Source organism: Pantherophis guttatus, chromosome 1, assembly GCF_059756535.1.
Source record: "Pantherophis guttatus breed Tessera chromosome 1, ASM5975653v1, whole genome shotgun sequence".
NCBI lineage: Eukaryota > Metazoa > Chordata > Lepidosauria > Squamata > Colubridae > Pantherophis > Pantherophis guttatus.
In genome coordinates, this window is record NC_142063.1 from 203407331 (window position 1) to 203431388 (window position 24058).

Sequence of the window (24058 nt, forward strand, 5' to 3'; positions counted from 1 at the left end):
ATCTCCCAAGAAGCTTTTCGCGAGCTCGTTGTTGCTGCGGACTGAGCATGCGCGAGTCAATGTGCCTGTTTTCGTAAGCGGCCGCTGCACTGATTCGATGGGGGCTCACGATCATTCTCGGGTGCGGTTGTTTGCAGGACTCGGAGGGGTTGGTTTGTTCCTGTTGTTGATAGTCCTGTATAGAGTCGGGTCCGAGTTGGAGGTGGGTTGGCAAGCCGGATAATAACAACAACCAGTTATATATGTCTCTATATAGCAGTGTCCAAAAGGCTTTGCAATGATTATGCCATTTTTAGACCGTATTCGCATTTTAATTCGCTCAGAGGTAGGTTCAATTGTAAATAAGGCTGCCAGATTTTTGCATCGCAGATCTGATAGTTTTAACAGTAGGTCCGTGATTGTCCTAAGTGATTTTTGAGGAAATAACTACAAATAATCAAAAATGATTGTCTTATCTCTTTGACAAAGTTAAATTATTAATTGATTAAGAAGTCTTGAATAAGGTGAGAGTTCTGATAAAATAATTTTGGATATTGAGTCCAATCAACCCCCCCCAAAAAAATCAAATTTGCCATTACACTTTTTGAAAATGTGTTGAATTTCAGTTACCCTCAACCTCAGGCAGCAGGATCAGTAGATTAATATTGTGGCATAAAGTAATATATCTGAAACACACACACACACACACACACGATTGTATTGTTTAGTTCATTTAGTTTATTGTGTCAATGGAAAATGGAGCAAGGGCAAACATGGCAGTGTTTTCTTTGGACATACTTTACACATTAATTTCTATATTTAAAAGAAAAAAAAATATTAGCAAATCTATGAGTTTATGAACTGCAGGTTATAACTGATATTAGAAAAAAGTATTTAAAAATTTCAATAGATGAGTTAATTGAAAAGTTTCATGGAGTGTCAGCTGAAAATAAAACCAAAAAAGGAAATGAGACAGAGTAGTGTGGGAATTGACTGGCTAGGGCTCTTGAGAGTTTAAGTAAATATTCTTGATGCTGGGGGAAAAGAAATATTTGGAGGTTAGCTTGGGCCAAGTAATGCAAAGTTTATAATGTTCTTCTTTATATTCAGAATAGAAAAAATATTCAAAATAGAAAGTTAATTTTCTTCTTTATATTTCAGGAGAAGAGGAAAACTTGTGTCCTCTCCACATACCACCCTGCCCAAATTAAAAAATAAAAATATTAAGGTTTGAGGCTGGCAAATCTCTGAACAGTTTAAAACACTTGCAAAGGCTCAGTATGAGGAGAGGTCATTTCCTCATTTCTGATAGCTTTATAAGGTTCTTCTGATGCCATTTAGAGTGGTATCCTTGTGCCCCAGCTGCTATGCTTATCCATAAATGGTTGTAATTTACTTTTCTCCAGATAGTTATAGCATTCCCATTTTGTAGTATCTCTCTTCTTTTGCTACAGTAAGCTTCAGAATCTGAGGAAGTACAATGCAGTGACATCACCTTCCCTTTTTCCATTCAAGATGAAGCTATGGAAAATCTGAACCAGTGTCTGACATTTAGGAATGGATACAGTGAGAGCCGTACACTAAAACCTACTCCAAAGAAAATTTATTTTTATATTCCCTATTTCTAAATTGCCCATCTCCCTCAGATGCCAATAGGGTATCTGGGATAGGGGTTGCCTAACCTGGAATATGTCTTTCATTGTCTTTTAAATGGAACTGTATTTCTGATATGGATCAGTTTTAAGTTTTAAGGATATTAAGACCTCATCTTTCATCGGGTGCTGCTCCAGCCTATTTTAATCTGAATAAGGATAATTTAGTACAGTCATAAGAATTTTTGAAGGGCCCAGTTGGATAAGACCAAAAGCCTAGCTGATTCAAAATTCCAATCCATTACACATACCTAGTCAGATATACCGTATATAAGAAGCTCTAAAGCAAGGCCCAACTGAAGCAACCACATCTCCTTATATTCAAAATGAAATGATCTGCAATACATGATGTTCAAAATGAAATGATCTGTGATTGGAAGCTAATGTATTCCTGTCATGACTTGTAGCTATTGTTTGCTGATCCTTGTTTATAAAATTGATTGCTTTCCTTTTACGATTGTCCCAGGTGATAGCAATCACTACATCTTGTAGCAAATTCCATTATTCCAATAGGTCCTGTATAAAACTTTATTTCGTTTTATTTGTTCTTGAATCACTGCCCAGTTTTATTGCCTCTAGATTTGTCCACATGACACACTTTTCTGTACCTCTTGACATTTTTTTCATTTAGTGCTTTTGTAGAACCAGATATGTCCCAGCAAGAGGGACAAATTCTCAAAGAGAATTGCTCTAACTCTGCCAAGAATGTGTAAATTATAACTCCCTAAATTAATCAACCAACATGATTATTGCTGAAAATTGTAGGAGTAAGTATCACAGTAGGGCGTAGGGAAAGATGCTCTAGTCCTCTGATAATTTTGGTTGATGCTTAGTGCTTTTGGGGGGGGGGGTGTTCTTTGATTTCTTTTGGAGGAGACTGCAGTAACCAAAGCTGTATACTGTACAATATTCCAATTGTGATTACATTTTTTCTTCCATTCAATTAATCATGTCTGATTCTTGGAGACTGCCTAGACAAGGCAGTCTCCAATGGCAGTCTCTGCCATTTTCTTGGCAAGGTTTTGGGGAAGTGGTTTGGCACTGCCTCCTTCATAGGACTGAGTGAGAGTGACTGGCTCAAGGTCACTCAGCTGGTTGTGTGCCTAAGGTAAGACTAGAATGGTCTCCTGGTTTCTGATGCCTTCAGCACTATACAGACTGATTACAAAGTATATCCATGCAAAATCCAGAAGTATCATACTCCATATTTTACATTCTGAATTCAACTAATATTTGTTTTAAAGTATTGATTGTGTGTTTATTTATTTATTATTTATTAGTTCAATTTATATGCCGCCTTTCTCCGGAGACTCAGGGCGACTCAGGGTGTTGTTTGAGTGCCCTGCGTACTGAGGAGCAGCTCTGCCAAAGTGTTATTTAGTGCTTTTTATAAATGACAAGTTCAACCACTTCACAATCAGTCGTAATTATCTCAGAACACCTCACTGTTGTCACCTCTGATGTTGGAAAGTTTTGTGTTAATATGTAGGATTCACAGTTAATTAGCAAATCATATCGGCTGTTTTAACATTCAGTTTCCCAATTTGAAGGGAACCTTTTGAACTATTGCACGTTCCTTTTTAATTCTGAATTATTTATGCATAAATATGCTCAAATTAGATTTTTGGAAGCCTGTGTTATTTTTTCCTCTTCAAGGAATTGTATTTACATTAGCCTTCCCCTGTTGAATATCATTTAATTGTAGTGAGACTGAAACTCCAAGAAGTCTCAACCAGATTTCCATATTATGGAAATGATGGGAAATGCAGTTGAAATGCATCTTTTGAAAAACCACAGTATATAAACATGCTTTTCGATTAATCCAGTGAAAGGCCGCCCTGAGTCTCTGGAGAAGGGAGGCATATAAATCGAACAAAAATAAATAAATAAATAAATAAATAAATAATCCCTATTCATGTGCCGCTGTCCAACCGAATTTATCTTAACAGAATGATGTTGATTTCCCAGCATTATTTGGTCTTCTCTAGCCAAAGTAAAGTCATTGGACTTTACAATATAAATATTGATGGGGATAAGTTATAGTTTATGAGTGTATGGATAGTGACACATTCCAATTTTTGTCTGTGTTGCTGTCATTGGCAGATTTCTGTAAAGCTAAGCCGGGTAGGTTGTGAAGGAGATCTCTCCTCTTGTAAACTATACTAGGAAGTGGAGAAAACGAACGTTGTCTTACCTGAACGTTCCTTCTCTGCGCGCTGATGGAGAATCCAAATAATGGGGTAGTTCCTCAGCTTCATTGCTGGACTGGGTGACTGTTTCTTTAAGAAACATCCTTGGCCACTCCTCCTTTGCCTGGCTAATCTCCAGTTCATTCGCGAAGTCAACAGAGGATAGTATATTCCTGAAACAACAGAAGGAAAGAGAAAACAAGGCAGTCCTGGCCGGAAGCAGCCCAGGGATGGGTTGGATTCTCCATCAGCGCGCAGAGAAGGAACGTTCAGGTAAGACAACGTTCGTTCTCCAGCGCGCTGCCTGGAGAATCCAAATAATGGGATATACCCAAGCTAGTTAGAAGAAGGGTGGGAGGCTGCGTCACCCCGGGGAGGAACAGCCAGGACAGACTGCAGTACTCGACGTCCAAAAGAAGCTTCAGCCGAGGCAAAGGAGTCAATTTTGTAATGTCTAACAAAAGGAGTCAAGGTAGTCCACGTGGCAGCCCTACAGACATCAAGGATGGAAGCCTGAGTAGCCCAAGCCGCTGAGGTGGCTGCGCTCCTGGTGGAGTGTGGAAGTATCTTCCCTGGCAGAGGAGTCCGTCTGGTGCGATACGCCATGACGATGCAGGCCCTGATCCAACGGCCTATCGTGGATGAGGAAACCTTCATGCCCAAAGTAGAAGGATTGAAGGACAGGAACAAGGCTTCGGATTTACGGAAGGCCGCAGTCCGTTTGATATATCGGCGGAGAGCCCGTTTAACGTCCAGGGTATGCCATTGCTGTTCAAGATGATGGCTAGGAGCCGGACAAAAGTCAGGCAGAATTAACTCCTGGGCACGGTGGTATAGAGAATTTATCTTCGGCAGGAAGGAAGGATCTGTACGAAGAACCACCTTGTTGGGATGGAACACGCAAAGGTCCGGCCGTACCGAAAGCGCCGCCAACTCAGACACTCGTCTTGCCGAAGTAATTGCCACTAAGAAAGCAACCTTAAGAGTTAGATATCGTAGAGATATAGAAGCCAAGGGCTCAAAGGGAGGTGACATGAGAGCGGATAGAACCAGTGGCAAGTCCCAGGTTGGGTATCTATGAATAGTAGGAGGACGGAGATTGGATGCGCCCCGTAAAAATGTCCGTATACTGGAATTCTGGGTCAAAGGACGATCGTTCCCAGATGACAGAACCGTGCTAAGGGTGGCCACTTGTCGCCTCAGGGTGTTAGGAGCAAGGCCACGGTCCAAGCCGTCCTGTAGAAAGACAAGCACGTCAGAAGGAGAAGCAGTAGTAGGGTCCTGATGAGACTTGGAACACCAAGTGCAAAAGGCACGCCAGGTGGCGTCGTATATACGGTTAGTGGATGCACGCCTGGCAGACTGCATGGTGTGGATCACACAGGCCAGGATGTTGTCCTTCCTCAATCTGATCCTCTCAAACGCCAGACGGTCAACTGCAGCCATTGAGGATCTGGGTGCAGTACGACCCCCTGGCTGAGATATATCCGGTCGTTGGGAATGTGCCAAGGACGTTCCACCGAGAGGTTCCGAAGGTCCGCGTACCAAGGGCGACGCGGCCAATTGGGGGCGACCAGGATGAGGTCCGCTTTCTCCTCCAACAACTTGCGAATCACTCGGGGAATGAGAGGCAGCGGGGGAAAGGCGTAGAGAAGGCCTTGTGGCCATCTGCTCCGAAGAGCGTCGCACCCCTCTGCTCCTGGACAGGGGAACCGGGAGAAGAACCGGGGAAGATGAGTGTTCAGCTGGGTTGCGAACAAGTCGACCGTTGGAAGGCCGAACCGCTTCGACAGCTCCCCGAACAGAGCCGGAGCTAGACGCCACTCCGCCTGATCTATTGGAGTCCGGCTGAGCCAATCTGCCGTGATGTTTTCGACCCCGGAGATGTGTTCGGCTGTTAATGAGAGAACGTTCTTCCCTGCCCAAAGCAGCATCTTCCTCGCCTCCTCCATCAGTTGTCTGGAACGAGTTCCCCCCTCTCTGTTGATGTGGGCTTTCGTTGTTGTATTGTCCGTTAGGACTAGAACATGATGCCCTCTCACAGATGTTTTGAAATGACGGAGAGCGAGGTGGACTGCTCGTAGTTCCAGCCAATTTATGTCGTGCCGTAGGTCCCGAATGGACCAACGGCCCTGGACAACTGACGACTGCAGATGGGCGCCCCAGCCGAATTGACTTGCATCAGTCGTCAGGGTTAAGCGACTGGGTTCCAGAAAGAAGGAGCCCTTCCGTATTGACGGGGAGATCCACCACTTCAGAGACAGCCGTACCGAAACTGGTAGGACAACGGTGATGTTCGAACAGGCCCGGTGAGATCTCTGATAGGGTAGGAGGAACCATTGGAGGGGGCGAGTGTGTAGACGAGCCCACGGGACAATGGAGATGCACGAAATTAGCTTGCCGAGCAATTGGGACAAGGTGATTAGGGGCACGGACCTGCGGGAAAGAACCCTGGTCACGGATGACTGAATGCTGAGAATCCTGTCGGGGGATAGGAAAACCCGGCAGCTGATGGAGTCTATGAGAGCACCCAAATGAAGGATGCGAGTGGTAGGTGAGATTTGACTTTTGTTGAGGTTCAGGGAGAATCCGTGTTGTCGCAGGACACGAGAAATGACCTTTAGATCGAGGACAGCCTGATGACGAGAGGCAGAAAGGATAATGATGTCGTCTAGGTAGCACATAATCCTGATGGGGACTTGTCGCAGAGATGCAGCTAATGTAGCTAGCAGTTTCGTGAAGGTCCGAGGGGCGGACGAGAGGCCGAACGGCATGGCCCGATACTGGAAGTGCCTGTTGGCATAGGCAAATCGAAGAAACCGTCGATGACAGGGACGGATCGGGACATGCAAGTAAGCCTCCTTGAGATCGATTGATGTCATAAAGTCGCCTCGTCGGACGCCCTGCAGGATCGATCTGAGCGAGTGCATCTTGAAATGGTGGTATTTGACGAACTTGTTCAATGCTTTCAGGTCCAAGATCCCTCTCCAGTCCCCGGAGGACTTGGGGACGAGAAACAGGCGCGAGTAGAACCTGGAGCCCCGTTGTTCTACTGGCACTGGTTCGATAGCGCAGATGTCGAGTAGGTGTTGAACTTCTGCGTCCATTAACGCCCTCTTTACCGGATTGCTCGGAAGAGGGCACTGCAGGAAGCGGCTCGGAGGGCTGGAGAGGAAGTCCAAGGTGAGACCGAAGCGCACAGTCTGAAGGACCCAAGCATCCGTTGTGGAAGAGATCCATTGAGGCAAAAAATGGAGAAGACGACCACCGATAGGAAGCTCTGCGGAATAGTCACTTGCCCCTCCTGAAAGATCGGTTGGATGCTCCGCGGTACTGGCGTCTGGCGGAGGGTTGGCCTCTGCCTCGATCACGGTAGGCAGGCCGATCAAAGGCCCGATCTGCTCCGTAGGAGTAATGTTGTCTTGGAAAGTAGGACCCCCTGGGTCCGGAATCAGTCCGAAAAGGCTGACGCTGGCCATAAGGGGTAAACCGCCTATCGTGGCGCCTGTAGGAGGATGGCATGATTTTACGCTTATCCTTGTCCTCCACAAGGATAGGGTCTAAAGCGTCACCAAAGAGGAGGGACCCCTTGTAGGGAGCAGATGCCAGCTTCCACTTTGACTTGAGGTCCGCCTTCCAATGGCGGAGCCAAAGAAGACGCCGGGTGGTGACATTGGAAACAAGGGCCCGGGACGAAAATTTTGCTGCATTTAAAGAGGCGTCCGCACAGTACTCAGTGGCTGCAATGATTTTATTAATGTCGTGATGCAGCCTGCTGTCCTCGGGTGGGAGCCGCTCCTGTAATTGGCGCATCCAGATGAGCGATGCGCGGGCAAAGAAGGAAGTCGCAGTAGAAGACCTGATGGCCCAAGCAGCGGCTTGGTGTGTCTTACGGAGAGACAGCTCAGACTTCCTGTCCTCGGCCTTGAGGCCATCAAGGACGTCGTTAGATATCACCGAGGAAAACGTAAGGTGGGCCACAGGGGGGTCCACAGCAGGCAACTGGATCAGGTCCTGGAAGGAAGGATCAGAGCAATACAATCGTTTGTCAAGACCGGTGGGAGCCGAGATATAGGCCGGCTGAGACCAGGACCTTTGAACCACATCAGTGAATAATTCCGGACATGGGATAAAATCCTGGTCCGGTTTCTGCAGGAGAAATAAGTCACCATGGGGATTGGGATCCGAGGTCTGCGATGATTGAGATGGAGCAATCCCCATGTTAGTTGTAACCTTGGCCTTGTGGAGCAAGGACTTAAACATGGAAGGTCGGAAAAGTCCCGTAAAAGCAGGCCTTTCCGGAGTTAGATCCTCATCCTCGGATAATTCTCCTTCCTCGAGCTCCTCTTCCTCCCAAGGAGAGTCCTCCATGATAAGGGGATCCGGACGATAAGAATAGGCAAGTCGCAGATCATCACAGACATGAACCAAGGGAGGCTGAGCCCTGGCCGGGGCGTGAGGCACTTGGTGAGGATCAGAAGACAGGATGCGAGACATCGTCTGAGACACGAGATCCTGGATGTCCCTAGAAAGTGCAGGCTGGAGGCCCTCAGATGTACGAAGACCAGCTGCAGTTGGCGTAAAAGTAGCCTCTGGAGGGGTCTTTTCCAGAGGTCGGGTGGCAGGTGCACTGGGTCCTGGGTGCACAGACCGGAAGGCCGCAGCTCTCAAAAGTTGAACATCAGAAGAGCCTTGCGCCGACCCAGATGTAGCTTGAGGCACAGGAAGTGACCTGGCTGGAGAAAGCTGGCGATGACAAGGTTGAGCCCTTTGTTGGGCAAGAAGATATTACCTTTCAAAGGCCTTACGCTTCCTTTCCTCAGCTCTGTCAGCAGCAGAGGAGCGTTTAGAAGGATGAGGACTGGCAGACCTAGCCCTGACATCACGATTTTTAGGGCCCTTGGATGAGGTTTTAGCTCTCTTCCTGGCCTCAGGAGGACTGTAGGCCTGCTCAATGTCGGAAGACATGTCCGAATCCGCCATAACGACGACACAGAAAAGGTAAGCAGCTGAAACAAGTCAGAGATGCAAAATAATTAATTAATTCGTTTTTTTTTTAGTATTATAAATAGTCCTTATCATAAACAGAATATTGAGAGAGCTCCACTTCTCCTATTATTTATTTTTATTTCACTTCTTTTTTCTTTTCTTTTCTTTTTTTTTTTTTATATATCCAGGGATAAGCCAATCAGGAGGGAAGAGCAAACTTCGGAAAAAAGGAACCAATTAATCAGGGCAATCAGGTGTCACAACACCCCAAGCCTATTGGCCACAAAGGAACCCAGGGTTGCCTAGGAGAAAAGAGATTGGAGTGGCTTCAGCTTTGAATAGCAAAACATAGTGGATCAGCCCATCTTCACCGCACTCTGTGGCAGATTCGTCCCGCCCAGCAACAATAATGGTGGGAAAACTGCAGGGCTGACAATAAACGGGCGCTAGGCTGAATTCAGCCCTCAAGCGCCTCAGCTCCCAAGCGCCGAAGAAAGGACAGGAGAGGGAAGCTGCTAGGCTCCCCCAAAACAGGCGCGCACGGCTTGCAAGGACATACGTAGCCGAAATCACCAGGAGCCTGAGAAGCGCTGAGGCAGTTTAAAAATGGCGCGCGGCTAGAATTTTCACCGCCAACGCGATAACGGTCGAGCACCGAAGCCGTCAATCAAATCCAAACGGCGCGCTCAGCTCAGCCTAGCCGCCGAGCGCTGCCAGCAGAAAAAAAGGGGATCGGCTCGCTCTTTGAATTACGACCGCTTCAGACCTTGAGGAAGCGATCAAGGGGGTTTGCGGGCAATGTAGGGACCCCCAGCCGCCACAGATCGTTGGAGTGGTGTGGGAGGCAGAGGGGGGGGTCCGGCTATCCAGACCCCCACGCAGCACCCCGGCGGCAGGCCAATCACTCGGAGTTGCCCTCAGGTAGAGCTCCGAGGAGTCTGTTACATAAAGAAAATAGCGGAGAGGAGTCCCCTGGATAGAACCCCAGGCTAACTCACCCGCCGCAGTAACAACAGGGCCGTTAGTTGTGACACTGAATCCACACCACTCTGAAGAAGTTATCAGAAGAATTTCAGATGGAAAATCCAAATAATGAGGTATTTCACCAGCCAAATTGCTAGAGCCAAGGAAAAAACCCAGTCTCTCACTTGACTGAGTGAATGAACTGGAGATTAGCCAGGCAAAGGAGGAGTGGCCAAGGATATTTCTTAAAGAAACAGTCACCCAGTCCAGCAATGAAGCTGAGGAACTACCCCATTATTTGGATTCTCCAGGCAGCGCGCTGGAGAATTTGAAGAACGAAAGTGGAAAATCAGTTCCATAGTATTGCCAGGTATACAAGTAGTCCTCAATTTACAACCATTCGTTTAGTGACCATTCAAAGTTATAGTGGCACTGAAAAAAGTAACTTATGATCCTTGTAGCATCCTCATATCACATGATCAAAATTCAGATGTTTGATAATTGGCATGTATTTATGATAGTTGCATGTCCCAGGGTCATTTGATCACTTTTTGCGACCTTCTGACAAGCAAAGTCAATGGGGAAGCCAGATTCATTTAACAACCATGTTACTGAGCCTGGATAGCTCTGCAGACAAGGCACTGTAATTTAACACCAGCTGTCTGCAATTAAAGTAAGTTCGAATCTTGCCAGGCTCAAGGTTGACTCAGCCTTCCATCCTTTCTAAGGTAGGTAAATTGAGTACCCAGTTTGTGGGGGCAATAAGCTGACTTTGTATAAAATATACAAAAGTATGAAGGCTATTGCTTAACACACTGTAAGCCGCCCTGAGTCTCCGGAGAAGGGCGGCATATAAATAAATTTAAAAAAAAACTAATTTAACAAATTCAATGATTCACTTACCAACTGTGGCATGAAAGGTAATAAAATGGGGTAAAACTCACATAGCTGTCTTGCCTAGCAATGGAAATTTTGGGCTCAATTGTGGTCATAAGTTTTTATTTATTATTTATTATCAAATTTATAGACCGCCCTTCTCCCGAAGGACTCAGGGCGGTGTACAGCCAAAGTAAAAAACATAGATACAAACATTAAAAACAATTTAAAAAGATATATATAAATTTGGCCCCAAAGTTAAAAAACAGTAACAAAACATATTAAAAACATTTAAAAAGCATTAAGCCAACCCGGCTTGCTGAAAAAGGAAGGTCTTCAGGGCATGGCGGAAGGCTCCGAGGTCTTGAATTCTTCGTATCTCTGGGGGCAGTTGATTCCAGAAAGCAGGTGTCCCCATAGAGAAGGCCCTCCCCTTGGTTGAGCATTAACTGTATGCATGTGTCTATATAGTGAGAAGGAATTGCTCAACTTGGAAGGAAACAATACTTACAACCTTGTCTCTGGATAGGGCTGTTTGAAAATGCTTCAAAGGTATTTTTGTTTGCAAATTAATAAAGTTGTTTAAAAGGTGTTTTTTTCCCCCTCAGCTAAATCGTATGATTTTTAGAAGGAGGGTTCACTTAAGTTGGACCTAAACATTTGTGTCTTATTGTTCTCTCAGCCTAATCTACCTCACAGGATTGATTGTTGGGAAAAAGAGGAAACAATGCAGCATATAAATCTAACAAAGAGGTGGACTTAACTCTTTCTGGAAAAATCCATTTACTAATGGCGGAAAGATGCTTCATGGTAAATCAGAATACCGTTTAACAGTATTGTTTTTATGTTTGATCTGTAAGGTGCTAAATCAGCGGACTACTTATTCGTTGTGGCAGATACAGAAACCACTCTACAAGCTTGATCTAGAGTGGCCAAAGTTTTCAGAAGAATTTACTGGTCAAACATTTTGTGTTGCTGTTGATCATCTCCAGGGATTAGTTTACGTGGGACAGGTAAGAAACAACAAAGTCAAAATGTTTATGGAGCCACTATTGCTACCCAAGATGTAGTTTTTACATTAAGGAGATGAATAATACAGTGTTGTAATCCTGCATGATTCTGCTTACTCCTTCAGGTTATTTCACTTTTTTTTTTTTAAAGAAAAAAACTAATGCTGATTTATCGCTTGACCATAAATCACTCTTTTTTTCATTTACATTTTTTGCTTTGGTTTACCATTTTAAAAGCTTACGCATTGTTACTTTACATTGTTACAAGATTTGGCTTAGTAATGATGTTCTAATTATGTTGATGAACTATTTCTTAATTACATTTCTAGCCTCCTCAGTTTCAAAATGACTCCAGGCAGTTTCACACAGTTAAAAAATATTACATTAAAAAAAAACCTGCATGCCTTTTTCCTATAGTTCTTCAAATTACACACACAAAAATGTACTTGAAATTAGCAGTTCAATAGCAACATTTTATAGCAGAAAATTTTACAGCATCTGAGATTATCTAAAATATTTATTCTTCCAATTCTACATAGAGCCCTTTATCTGGCTTCTGGTGTCTGTGGTTCCTTATTACAATATCAAAAATTATTCTTTTTTATTCGCTTTATTAATATTGAACGTGTTTCAATCACTTTATTGTCTATTGTCTATCAAACTATGGTTTTCACTGAAAAATGGAGATACTGTCAAGTTAAAAGGTAAATTTTACATTTCCAGAGATGTGACTGTGTTTTTATTTTGGCAGCTTTCTTTCAGATTGCATCCAGATTCTCCTGTTTCAGCATCTGATAGTACTTTGCTCAGATATGCGGAATTTTCTCACAGTTTCCCTTTGAAGTCTGTGGTCTGGTTTGCATAACCTATTGTGACTTGGCCTAAAATACTGTTTGAACCCAGACCATAAGACAGGCTGATCATGATCTGAAACCATGACTTTGTTTTTATTAGTTTATTCAGTGATGGTCCAGTCTGTCATCTGAAGCATATGCTAGCATATGGACTTTGGATTTCTAAGAAGATGGTGCAGGGTAGCAGGGATAAATTGGAGCTAATCCTACATAATTGAGGATTGAATTAGGGACACAGAGGAGTGGGTGTATTACCCCTCTCTCGTTATATATGCTGTGTTGCGAGCATCAGTATGGGCTTGTGGTTTATTGCAGGGGTGAAATGCTACCAGTTTGCTCCGGTTCTGATAAAAACTACTGGTTTGTTCGAATCAGTAGTTAAAAAAAGCTACTGGTTCCTCCGAACTGGTATTTCTGATGATCCGCTGTGCTGTGCGGTTTAGCTTTGCTAGAAAGTAGGAAAGCCTGCTTTCTACAGAAGCTAAATCACACAGCACAGCTGACTCCTGCCCCTCACTGTTCTACTTACCTTCCCAAGTCTCCTTTTGGTGTGTACTGTTCGTGTGTGTGTATGTGTTTGATGTGCACTGTGCATGCACACGTGCAGCATGCGCTTGGTACGCATGCGTGGATGTGTGGCCAGCGAACCGGTAGCAAACCGGTTCAGATTTCACCACTGGTTTATTGGTATGAAAATAAATTAGAAGGACTGGTCATTTATCCAACATAAAAATGCAGACATTTTGATTGAAGACTGGGAAAACATGCCATGCCATATTTGGCTTTTGTACATATTCACTGACTAAATGCCTTACTCTGATCCACAATCTTTAGGGTGTTGTGTGAACGCATCTGTAACTAATGCAGATTCCATTTTTTTCAATACACTACCCAAAGAGGAATCTGATTATTTCTTTCTTTAAATTATACAGCCATCCCTCTCATCTGACTCTGTAAACCTTGCATAAGTGATCGTGCTGTTTTAAACTTCATTGTGTATTTTCTTAGTAGCTTAAAAATCTAACGCTAGAGTAGTGAACCAGCTGCTGTACTGTTTGCTCAGTCTCTTCATAGGGACAGCCCCAAGTACTCTGTCTTAATGTCTAGTTTTCTAACATAAATTTGACAATAAGTACATTGCAGGTCTGCGTGTATTTTTAAATCACAGCTGCAATGGCTAAAAACAATTACTGTAAACATTGAGAAGGCATTATATAATTGCATCATTTAAAGATCAGAAGCCAAAAGCTCTTTAAAGCCTGAAATGTGCAATGTCTGAATTTTTAAGGGATGTAATGCGTCTAAAATTAATCTGAATTCCCACTCTTCTAATTGCAACCTTTAATAAAATTACTGTTAAAAAAAATTAAAATTGGCCTAACTATTGAAATACCGCCAGGGTAAGACAGATTGATATAAGGAAAATTGAAGACCAGACAGCTCGACTTCTGGATCTCTGAGGAATTTCTGGAAAACGTGATCTGTTTCCCAGCTGTAGCTTTAACAGATGATACCAACGTGGCAGAAGCAGCAGAGGCTGCCTTTCTGTAAAGAGTTTTTGCTTTGGGAAATATTTTGTGACTGTCAATTAGAGACGTAAGTAGAGCTGCCTTTTTGAAAATAGTCAAGGAATTTGGGGTACAACAGTTCTAACAAAATCCAGCATTATATATATATACAGTATATACCCTACGCCAGTATTGTAGGATTCCTGGTGAATTTCTTGGGGCAGTTAAAAATTACTAGTTGCAATCTTTAATGTACTTCCTAGCTTGGGGGCTTTGTTCTTGAAATCCCTGACATCTACCCATTGAACCGTTCTTAGAGTATGGTAGGTGGCTAGGAGAGCCAGGGCTTTTTTTTTTTTTTTTTTGGTCATCACTCTGACAGGAATGCTCATGGGAGTTCAGGTTTTCTGAATTCTCAATCTAAAGCCAATATGATCAGCACCAACCAGGCTGATGTGTTAAGTTGGAATGCAATTGCCCTTCATTTTGCTCATATCTCTATTCTATAACAACATTCTCAGTTTGGGGAAAGTACCTATTATTAATGCTAGTGTATTAGCATGCTAATGTATTTTAGCTTTTACTAAGCTTATTAAGCTAAAATACATTAGCATACTTTGTGATTAAAAAATATGTTGAAATGTGGTTCATTTTTATGTGGATATTTTAAAAAGAGAGCCAAGTTGGTGTAGCGGTTAAGGCATTGGACTGGAGACCATGAGTCTAGTCCTGCCTGGGGCACAACCCCATTCCAGGTAACCTTGGCCTTTTTATTCCTAAAAAGTAGGCAGTGACCAACCATTTCCAAAATCTTGCCAAGAAAACTACAGGGTTTAGTCCAGGCAATCGCCAGGAATCAACAATGACTCAAAAGCATTTAAAAAAACCCTGCATTTATGTGGCAATAATGTGACAGTTTGAGAAATGAATAAATAAAGCAGTACTGGTTGGAAATAGTCTGATCTCTGCTCTCTGTTTATGAAATATCCTTAAGTGGCATGGATGGAAGGGCAAGTGTGCATGGTGCCAAGTTTGAGGTATTTTAAGCCAAGCACAGGACTTAAAAATAAGTGGATCTTTTAAAATGTATTGTGATCCTTTAACTTTTTTTTAACCGTGCTTTTATTTCACCCTGTTTTAGTTCTGCAAAAGTTAATTTGGAACCCTCTGTTGTTAAATGTTGTACATATAGTACAACTCTATAGCTCTTTTGGAATATTTAATTATTATTTTTGGACCTGTGATTTTTACTTAGTTACATTCTATTTGTCATTCAGAAAGGCTTCTCATTGAATAGCGAAAGAAATAGATTAAATTTGGATTTGTTGGAATTTTCGTGTTACCGTAGGTTCCTGAATCTTAAATGTTCAAATGCTGAGAACAAGTAAGAGGGAAAAGCCATTGCCTTCTTGGGCTGCTGTAAAGCTTTCTGAAAGTACTTTTCTCTGTCTTTTGACAACAATGCCTTGCGCTAAATACTTCAGTATCTTTCTTACATTTGGCATTCCAAATGCAGAATTTCCCAGCCAACATGGCCATTGTTGAAAATTCTGTAAATTAATGCCTGCATAATTGAAGGATGCTTGGGTTATGGAAGGGTGGACTAATTTTCTCAAAACAGCCACAACAATTTTCTCAATCAGCACACAAAATGATGGATGTCATCTATTCTACTGCTACAGCGACTTTTCCGGCAACATTAGTTTCTGTGGTCTCCTCAGATCCACCAATTACTTACCTAGCTGCACTGGCGCACTCTGAAACTTGAGAGAGGCGAAATGACTAGTATTTATTAAATATATTTATTTTCCTTGTTTGTTTTTGGGAGGTAACTATACCAAGCTCTTTGGAGTTACAATAGAATAATGCTTAATTAAGGCTATTTACTGTGTAAGGGGCTGTAATGAAAAAATGGTTGGGTTTTTCTGTCTGCCATACCTCTCTGATTCTCTTTTTTGTTATCTTTGTGCACCTTGAGAGAGGTAACGATGACGTGCCAAAGGTCTCAGTATACTCTGAGGAAGGCTATCTTGTACAAACATGGAAAACAGCCACCATTGAGATGCCCCATGGAATCTTTGCATTGAGCACACCCAATGGAAGCTCTGTGTGGATCACAGATATAGGAAATGGTGCGTAGAAATATTGTTGTTTAACGTGGATAAAGAATGCTGTTGCGTGTCTTATGTTTTGCAACTGAAGTGTATTTTGGATTGAATTTAAGTTGAGATGCTGTCCTTCCCCAAAATAAATTGGAACCCAGGATTAAACATATAGGTCATATATTTTTTACAATAAACATATATCAATCTGGTACTCATCAGATATTTCAGTTTTCAAATCCCATACACCCAATTGAGGGTGGACAATAGCAATGAAATCTGAAGGATAGAATCATTTTAAGACATCATACCAATATTTAATTTAAAAAGCATCAGTAATGAGAAACTCTCTGTCACCATAAAAATGTCAGTGTACAATAACCAATAATCAAACCTGGAATGAATGTCTTCAAAACTCAACAGTTGGTTAGGTAGCTTACTTCTGACCCAGGTTGACCTTCTTCTAACCACCTTAGTTTGTTTCTTAAGAGTTTCTTCCATATTCTTAAGCCATCATCCCTCCTTTTTCAGATAAAAGAGGATAATGTGCTTTTCATCTGAGGGATAGCAAGCCAAGCATGCTTCTACCAAGAAGGTTTTTAGCCATAGTAATCAAAAGTCCTTGATGTATCTATTTCATCTCCATAATGGGTTTTCAGTGTTAGAAAAATATGGTAGGGATACTTAATGGGAGTTGGCATCAGCTCAGCAGCTGGTGTGCTTTTTATAATTCTGTGAATGAGAAGAGGTGATGGCACATCCGTGCAAGCCCCAGAATCTCACCTTGTGAAAGTTTCTGCAGGTAATGCCTAAATGAGCGTGCAGTTTGGCTACGATACCCGTCATACAAAGCACGCAGTGCAAATAGCTAATGTCTGCATTCCTGTTTTAGTAAGGCATTTCTCCCCATCACAGTGGGAAGAAAGTGGGTTGTTAATGGATAGTAGCATTGAAGACTTTGGGCAGTATGAGAACAAAAGGCACGTGGTGCTGTGGCAGACCATTTTCAGTGTCTTTGCAGGTATAATAGCACGACAGTACAACCGACATGGCTGCAGCCTGATTCTTTTTTATGCTTGGCAAAATACCTGTTTCCAAATATTGTAGCATTGATTGTTTATTTAAAATTCAGTTATATAGGCTATCTGCAGCTTGCACCATATTCTTGAACGGAGATTTAGCCACGTTCTTTTCACATGTCTGCAGATCTTGTTATTTATTCAAAGTTTCAGGAGAATGAAGAAGAAAAGGATTTGCTAATCAAGAGGCGGTGAGAGAAAGAACAGGAACAAGGGTTCATTATGAGCAACTCTGTGATGCAGAGCAGAAAGGTTCTATACCGGTAGTCCTCAATTTACGACCACAGTTGAGCACAAAATTTCTGTTGCTAAGCGAGACATTGTTATTAAGTGAGTTTTGCCCCATTTTACGACCTGCAGTTCACTGCAGTTCTTAAGTTAGTAACTCTGTTAGTAAGGGAAGCTGGCATCCCCATTGACTTCGCTTGTCAGAAGGTTGCAAAAGGTGATCACATGACCCCAAGACACTGCAACCAACATAAATATGAGCCAGTTGCCAAGTGTTCCAATTTTGATGATAAGACCATGGGGATGCTGCTACGGTCGTTAAGTGTGAAAAGTGGTCATAAATCACTATTTTCAGTGATGTCGTAACTTTGAACGGTCGCCACACAAATGATTATAAGTCAAGGACTACCTGAATCCAGAAGTTCTACCAATTTTCCTCTGAACAAGGTAGGGAATAAATTATTATTTTGTCTGTAAGTCTGTAATACTTGTGACCTTGTTGGAAAGTCTCAACTTCTCCTTGATGCAGGAAAATATGGACATACAGTGAAACAGTACAGCCCTTTTGGTGAACTCCTTCGAGTCATAGGTACTCCAGGTACAGCAGGTTCTGATACAGACCCTCTACAGTTTGACCAGCCAGCAGAGGTTTTTGTGGAATCAACCGGAAACATTTACATTGTGGATGGTGATGGAGGATTAAATAACCGGTTGCTCAAATTGACAAAAGGTAAGCAAATGTAGCAAATCAATGAATGGCTAAGATGCTGAGCTTATCAATTGAAAGGTCAGCAGTTCAGCGGTTCGAATCCCTAGTGCCGCGTAACAGGGTGAGCTCCCGTTACTTGTCCCAGCTTCCACCAACCTAGCAGTTCGAAAGCACGTAAAAAATGCAAGTAGAAAAACAGGGACCACTTTGGTGGGAAGGTAACAGCATTCTGTGCGCCTTTGGCGCACAGTCATGCCGGCCACACGACCACGGAGACGTCTTCGGACAGCGCTGGCTCTTCGACTTTGAAACTGAGATGAGCACCGCCCCCTAGAGTCGGGAACGACTAGCACATATGTTCGAGGGGAACCTTTACCTTTAAGCAAACATATGTTGAAAATGTTGAGGCTGGCTTTTATTTCTAATATGCTGATGTACCATTTCCTAACTGGGTATGTTGGTTGGACTAGTGGCCCCCCAATCTTTTGGGCACCAGGGACGGTTTCCATGGAGAGAGGTTTTTCCGCCAACTGGAGGGGGCATGGTTTCATTTGCTGCCTGCATCCTGCGGATGGGGCTTTGCTTGTTTGTGCGGCCCAGTTTCTGGCATGTTGTGCCCGGGTGCTGGTCCACAGACTAGGGGTTGGGGACCCCTGGATTGGACTATGACTTAGAGAATATGAGATTTATATCTGAAGACTGGGAAAGGCTGCCTTAGTGGCTTTTTCTATGATAACAGAACACATTAGGAGTGGTTAAGTGGTTTGCGTTTGATGCAATCAGCATTAGCTGTTGACCAAATGAACGTCTCCATGTGGTTTTCTTGGCAACACTATGCCAACGTTGTCGTCTTTCGGGAATATTATTTTTAAACTTTACAGTCTAGCCTACAATGATGGGGCTTCCAGGTAGCCTCTCATTTTCAAGCATTAACCAGGTTCAATCCTGCTTATCTTTTTTGAGATTAGCAAAGGTTTTTGGAGATGCAGCCACTTGCCGTAAGACATTTCCACAAATTATGAGATTCTAAATAAGGAAATTGAGTCTTCTCCCATGTACCTCAATTCTTGGTGACCCATAGATTATGATTTTAGGGCCTCTGCAGACATAAGCCACCAATATGCATACAATTAATGCTGCAAATTTACTGGTATCTTATCTTTTTATAAGATTTGAATACTTTTTCAATAATATTCTGGTGATATCTTAAGATATCTTAAATAGCTTTATCTTACAGAAAAAAAATAGATACCATATGATTAGTCAGAAAGCTGAACTCCTAATGTAGTATTATACAATGGAAAGCTAGATTATATCATTTAATGCATATCAGTGAAATATAACTTGGTATTTTCTGAATATTTATGACACAAATATGCCTGTTTTATTTTTCCTAATAGGAAATTTTTTTCCTATTTTTCCTGATGTTAGGCCCTCAGTTTTCCTCTGTTGTGATAGAATAGCATGGCTATTCCATACAATTACGTTAAACTCCTTTAAATTGGGAGTCAATCTTTTTGGTTGTAGATGAGGGCAAAATGTTTGATCTTTTGTTTTTTTTTCAAAAGCAGTTTAATAGTTTTTAAAGTAAAAATCGAGTTAAAAGTCTCAAAGTGTCTGATTGCACTCATTTTTATATCCTTTATATCCTGATGAGGTTTGTGAATTAGCACTGTAAAAAGTCCTACGTATCCCTGGACTGTGGGTTCTCTACTCCTGCTTTTGTTTTAATCCTAATACGGTAAAGGTAACGTAAAGGTAAAGGTTAAGGTAAAGGTTCCCCTCGCACATACGTACTAGTCGTTCCTGACATTAGGGGGCGGTGCTCATCTCTGTTTCAAAGCCGAAGAGCCAGCGCTGTCCAAAGATGTCTCCGTGGTCATGTGGCCAGCATGACTAAACACCAAAGGCGCATGGAACGCTGTTACCTTCCCACCAAAGGTGGTCCCTATTTTTCTACTTGCATTTTTTTACGTGCTTTCGAACTGCTACGTTGGCAGAAGCTGGGACAAGTAACGGAAGCTCACCCTGTTATGTGGCACTAGGGATTCAAACCGCTGAATTGCTGACCTTTCCATCGACAAACTCAGCGTCTTAGCCACTGAGCCACCACGTCCCTTGATACTGTATTATACTGTAAACTCACTTCAGGAAATGCTTGATCAACCACTTTTTACCCACAGACTTAAAGATTCTATGGCTACGTGGAGAAAACGGTACTGCTCCTACACAGTTCAGGATTCCACACAGTGTGACTGTGGATTCGGTTGGGCGGGTAAGGGAGAAGTGATAATTTAGACATAATAGCATATAACATTAGAATACCACCAACCACATTGATGAGGATATTGTTGGCCAAGCTAACGGCCATATAGCCTTTATTGTCTCAGCACTTGGTATGTGTGCAAGATAACACACATACAAAAGGAGGAGGGTTTTACTTGTGCAGTTTGACAACTTTTTTTTAATCCCCAGCCCTCCCTCCGCTCCCAATGTCCTTAAAAGTAATGGCTGAACAATTGCCTCAATGGCTATTCAAACCATTTGGGTGGATGAAAAAGTTATACCGTGTTTCCCCCAAAATAAGACTCTGTCTTATATTTTTTTGAACCCCGAAATAAGTGCTTGGCCTTATTTTCAGGGAGGTCTTATTATTTTGGGGCGCATGGAGGAAACCAGTGGAAATGGCGGGGACCGGCTGCACATGCCTTTAAATATTTTCGGGGAGGGCTTATTTTTGGGGTGGGGGCTTATTTTAGTGCATGCGCTCAAAAGCCCAATTGGGCTTATTATCAGGGGATGTCTTATTTTAGGGGAAACGGTACATATTTACTTGAATGTCAAGATTTGGTTCCTCTCTGACATAGGGTAATGAGATGCTGATTATTAATTTAGAGAGCAATCCGCTTAAGTTAGAAAATGTTTTGTGTATTTCTTTCTCGATGCTCAGAACAGTGTCTTTGTTTGCACCAGGTCTGGGTGGCAGACAGAGCCAATTGGAGAATCCAAGTTTTTGAAAAAAGTACTGGGGAATGGTTAGGATCTTGGGATAACTGCTTCACAGAAGATGCCCCTTACTCTGTAAGGTATAGTATCTGTGTGTGTATGTGTGCCAGTGTGTGTTTATTGGATGGAAGAGAAAAACTTTTCAACTTTTCAACTATAGAACAAGAATCCCTTTGTGTATAGGATTTCTGATGAAGGTTTCAATTCCTAGGATAGAGCCAGATAAGAGTTATGTAGCACTCTGAACGCACCAGTGGGTTCACTAACAATTCACATCCCCCTAATTTTGAAATGCGATCACCTTAATTATAAATTTTTCATAACCAGTATACTTTTTGAAAGTGAGCTGCCAGTGATTGGTAGCCCTGGCACTTTATCCTGTGACTTTGACCTTAAAAAGCTCAATTTCACTTTCCTGGAAGATACCATTAATCTGCCTGATATTTTAAAATGGCATTTGGGTGGGATCCAAGTATTCACTGAGCGGAGTTGGAAACAAGCTAAAATGGGAGATGATATTTCTGTTTGTTTTACACACACACACACACTCACTTCAGTGTATTTTATGCTGCCAGAAAGGAAGGTTGAGCTCTAGGAAGGGTAAGATGTGGATGAAAATTGTTTCCTCAAGCGAGAAACCCCACACACTGTTTTGGATCATGGACCATTTGAATAATTTCCATTCTGTTTAAATGTATACTTGCAGTGAAGAGGATTAAAGTGAGATTTTATGCATTCTTTTATTGACGTACCCTTTCATGTGGAGTAATCTCACACTATTTTGGAACTGTATGAAAGAATTGTATCTTGTCATGGGCCAATAACAGTTCACAGATCAGCACCGGTCTGTGGATTATGCTTTCTTAGTATTTTTTTTTTAAAGGCAAAAATACTTATATTTCATATATTCAGATAATACCTCTGAATATTGAAATTTGTGTCCAAAGAACTGCATGGGGTTTTTTTTTTGTTATTGTCAACTGTCACTTTTCTCAATTTGCACCCAACATCCCTGTTGAAAATTGGTTCCAAAATACTGAAGCCCACCAATAGGATTTTCAAAAAGCTCTTAAGGCAGCATTTCAGGCAGTTGTGGGTATCTATAGAGACAGCAATGTTACCTCAGATCCAACAGAAATGCATATTGCTCACAGAACGAGAGCTTTTAAGATTCGACAATTCTTTTTTTAAAAAAAGTTTTCTTTTCCCCCCCTTCCACTTACAGGTTTACTCCTGATCAGAAGTATATAATTGTGGCCCACCTAAATATTAATAAGATTTCTATTTTGGCAGCCCCACCAGTAGGATTAATTGGGGATTGCATTGTAGTGGACACAATCCAGCTTGCAAGAGAAGTCAAGCCTCATCTTCTGGATGTCAGCTTAAGCACTGGAGCCATATATGTGGCAGAAATTGGAGCTGAACAAGTACAGAAATATGTACCCTTGGACTAATGGGATCTTTCATGCCATACAAGCAAGTGTGGAATCTCTTGTCTGTCACAACCGGATGGGGTTGGCTGCAATTCTTGGACTCCTCTCCGTCTCACAGCTGATTGCTGTGCTGGTTGGGGCGGGGGTGTCCCTAGGAGCAGCTGGCGGAGGGATTTTGCTCTACTAGATGGCCTGCTCGCTCATTGCGCAATACTTGAAATAACTAAGGATGCATTCTGTGCATTTATCTCAGGGACTGGTTCGTCTTTCAGTATTTTAGCCGAGTTTTACGGACCGTGTTTTAATTGGTTTTTCATATAAATTATTTCTCTTGCAATACAATTCCAAGAGTTTTCCTGCTCATTCTTTCAACACAATCAGAGTTATGTGCTTGCAGTGGTTTTATCGCCAGCCTTAAATTTGTTTACAGTCAATGGGAAAAAACAGCATATTCGATTAAATAAATAAACAAGTAAACAAGGAAGGAAGGAAGGAAGGAAGGAAGGAAGGAAGGAAGGAAGGAAGGAAGGAAGGGCTATTGCAGTAATCTCAGGGAGCAACTCCTACTCTATGAGCAGATAAGATCTTTGAAAAACATGCATTGTACTCTAGCATTAGCAGAGCCTGGACCAGTGGCGATCCACATCCACTGAAGGTTTTTCTAAGCACAGCCCCTATTCAAAGGCAACTTAAAGTGTTTCTTCAATTGCTGATCTGTTTTCCTGTTGTATTTTGGTACAGTATTCTGAAATGAATATTTTTAAAAATACGGTATGTTGTGACTGTTTAGCCTACCAAACCAATTCCATACATTATAGTTGCCTTGTTTTATACTCATCATTGTGATGGTTCTCACCTTTTAAAGAAACTTTTCCTGAATAATGAACGTGTTCGTTATTTTTTTAAGCAGAGCAGAACTAACAGCAATTTATAAAGCACTGCTTGGGATATTGACATGTTATAAACATGTTAAAGACAGCATATGTAAATATTTGTGATTAACTTAAATTAAATGTAACGAAGACCAATTTAAGAACTGCAGGTAGAACAGCCACCTTAGAATTGACAGTAACTTTATCAAAGTAGTGGATAGCCTCTGCCTTTTAGAATCAACCATCAACAGTAAAGGAATAAGCAGTCAAGAAAAAGGCTGCAGATTGGAGCTCCGTAGAGCAGCCACAAAGGCCTTGGAAACGATATTCCAATGTTGAGGTGCATCCAATGTTGAGGTGATGTGGTTGCTAGGAATCAAAAACCCGATGACACGTACTCCATCTATCAATTAACTAACATTGTTCCTCTGAACTTTGCATCTTTGTCACTCTGCTCCAAAAGTTCCTACAAGATATTTTTATTAATTAATTTATTTATTTATTTATTTATTTATTTAATTTGTATACTGCCCTTCTCCCAAAAGGGACTCAGGGCAGTTTATAATATTAGGATACCTACGTTGCTTTGAACCTGAAATCGCAGAATTG

The 24058-nt window shown here is 42.2% G+C and overlaps 1 protein-coding gene across 2 annotated transcripts; it reads left to right on the forward strand.

Moving 5' to 3' along the window:
• Nucleotides 1-32: 32 nt before the first annotated feature.
• Nucleotides 33-23456, forward strand: NHLRC3 (NHL repeat containing 3). 2 transcript variants are annotated; one of them, XM_034432250.3, is made up of 7 exons: nucleotides 33-202; nucleotides 11509-11661; nucleotides 15999-16152; nucleotides 17959-18159; nucleotides 20322-20413; nucleotides 21112-21224; nucleotides 22370-23456. In XM_034432250.3, the coding sequence occupies exons 1-7, from the start codon at nucleotides 98-100 to the stop codon at nucleotides 22596-22598; spliced, it is 1047 nt and encodes a 348-aa protein (XP_034288141.2). In that variant the 5' UTR covers nucleotides 33-97; the 3' UTR covers nucleotides 22599-23456. The 2 variants fall into 2 exon arrangements, with proteins under 2 accessions (XP_034288141.2, XP_034288142.2); XM_034432251.3 differs by having other exon boundaries at nucleotides 77-325.
• The last annotated feature ends 602 nt before the right edge of the window (nucleotides 23457-24058 follow it).